This window comes from Bison bison, unplaced genomic scaffold (genome assembly GCF_000754665.1).
Source record: "Bison bison bison isolate TAMUID 2011002044 unplaced genomic scaffold, Bison_UMD1.0 scf7180017864420, whole genome shotgun sequence".
NCBI classification, from domain to species: domain Eukaryota; kingdom Metazoa; phylum Chordata; class Mammalia; order Artiodactyla; family Bovidae; genus Bison; species Bison bison.
This window is the reverse complement of record NW_011494985.1, coordinates 325-1,845: the sequence shown is the minus strand read 5'-3', so window position 1 is coordinate 1,845 and position 1,521 is coordinate 325. Positions and strand designations below refer to the sequence as shown.

Here is a 1,521-nt window from a genome sequence, read left to right as displayed (position 1 = left end):
GTGGGGCCACAGCAGGGTCCCGGGGAGGGCTGTGGGGCCGCAGCAAGGTCCCGGGGCGGGCAGGGCCTGAGGGAGGGCCGTGGGGCCACAGCAGGGGCCCGGGGAGGGCAGGGCCCGAGGGAGGGCCGTGGGGAGGGTCCTGGGGAGGCACTGCTCGGCTGGTCAGTAGCAGTCGGCCTCGTTATCTCCCAGGACGCCCACAGTGGCCAGCATGTCCTGCAGGAGGGACTGGGGGCTCCTCTCCACGTGGTCACTGCTCTCAGCCAGGGTGTCCTGTAGGGCCTCCAGGTCCATGGACCTCAGCACGGCCAGGACGGCCTCGGGCGCCAGCCCCCCCAGGGGCTGACCCTGTTCACCGGCCTGCCACCTCCGCAGGGCGGCCTCCACGGACGTCACGTCGGGACCATCCCCCGCCTCCTGCGAGTTGCTGGAGGGAGTGGCCTTGGCCCTCAGGAAGAGGAGGAGGTCACAGGACTTCTGGGCCACGGGGCGGTCACAGTCAAACAAGGACCGGAAGGCGAACTCGAAGAGCTGGACCCGGCAGAGCGCCTGCAGGGCCTGGGCCAGTGCGCCGGGCGGGGCCGCCGCGGAGGGGCCGCAGGGGCCCAGCAGCTGCTCCAGGAACGCCAGTGCCAGCTCCAGGCCCTGGACGCGCACCTCCCAGTCCAGGTCCCCGCTCGCCGCCTGCAGCACTCGGGCCACAAACCGCTCCGGGTCCTCGGCCACGTCTGCGTAGCCGTCCCGCAGCCACTCTGTGAAGACCCGCATGACGGCCCGCCGGGGGAACCCCTCCGAGTCCGTGGTCAGGACAAGCAGAAGCTCCTCGAGCGGGGTCTTCTGGAAGACAGAGTGCGAGGAGGGTGGGGGGGCCGGGCACGGGGGCGGCAAGGCGGACCCCCGAGGGACCCCGGGAGAGCGATGCGGCTCGGCCTGCTCTGCCTCCTTCAGGCCACGTGCCCCTGGGCCCCCCACTTGCTCATCTGTCAAATGGGGGTGACCACGTCCAAGTGACAGGGGTGTAGGAGGCCGAGCGGGAGACTCGCAGGCCCTACCCACACCCGTGGCAGACCCGCTTCACCCTGGCTATCAGGATGCTGGCCAGGGTGGGGCCATGGGGCCGCGGGGCCCACCGTGTCCTACCTGCGGGGTGGCTGCGTGCTCAGGGCTGGAGGGGGCGGCGAGCAGCCCCCAGCTGGACAGCTGCCCCACGGCGGCCACTGCGCTTGCACGGACGTAGCTCTCGGGGTCTTGCAGGAGCTGCCTGGTGAGCTCGGGCACCTCTGAGGCCAGCAGCGCCTGTCTGAAGCCGGCCTGCCCTGGGGGTCCAAGAGCCACAAGCAGTGGTGACCAAGCGCTGAGTCCACGGCCCCGCCTCGCTCCCCCAAAGGCAGCCAAGGGAGCCCCAAGTTCCCACGACCGGGGGGCGGTGCCAAAGCCAGGCCAGCCCCTGAAGCCTGCGCTCACCTCCCCGGTGTCTGGTCATCTGGGTCAGGAACTCGAGGCCCGAGTCCCTCACCTCCC

The 1,521-nt window shown here is 71.5% G+C and overlaps 1 protein-coding gene across 2 annotated transcripts; it reads right to left on the bottom strand.

Moving 5' to 3' along the window:
• Positions 1-6: 6 nt before the first annotated feature.
• On the bottom strand, positions 7-1,500 carry LOC105002251 (BRCA1-associated ATM activator 1-like). 2 transcript variants are annotated; one of them, XM_010858785.1, is made up of 3 exons: positions 1,465-1,500; positions 1,141-1,316; positions 7-837 (listed from the first exon to the last, which is right to left on the bottom strand). In XM_010858785.1, exons 1-3 carry the CDS (start codon positions 1,481-1,483, stop codon positions 163-165), a joined length of 870 nt encoding a protein of 289 aa, XP_010857087.1. In that variant the 5' UTR covers positions 1,484-1,500; the 3' UTR covers positions 7-162. The 2 variants fall into 2 exon arrangements, with proteins under 2 accessions (XP_010857087.1, XP_010857088.1); XM_010858786.1 differs by having other exon boundaries at positions 7-834.
• Between the last annotated feature and the right edge of the window lie 21 nt (positions 1,501-1,521).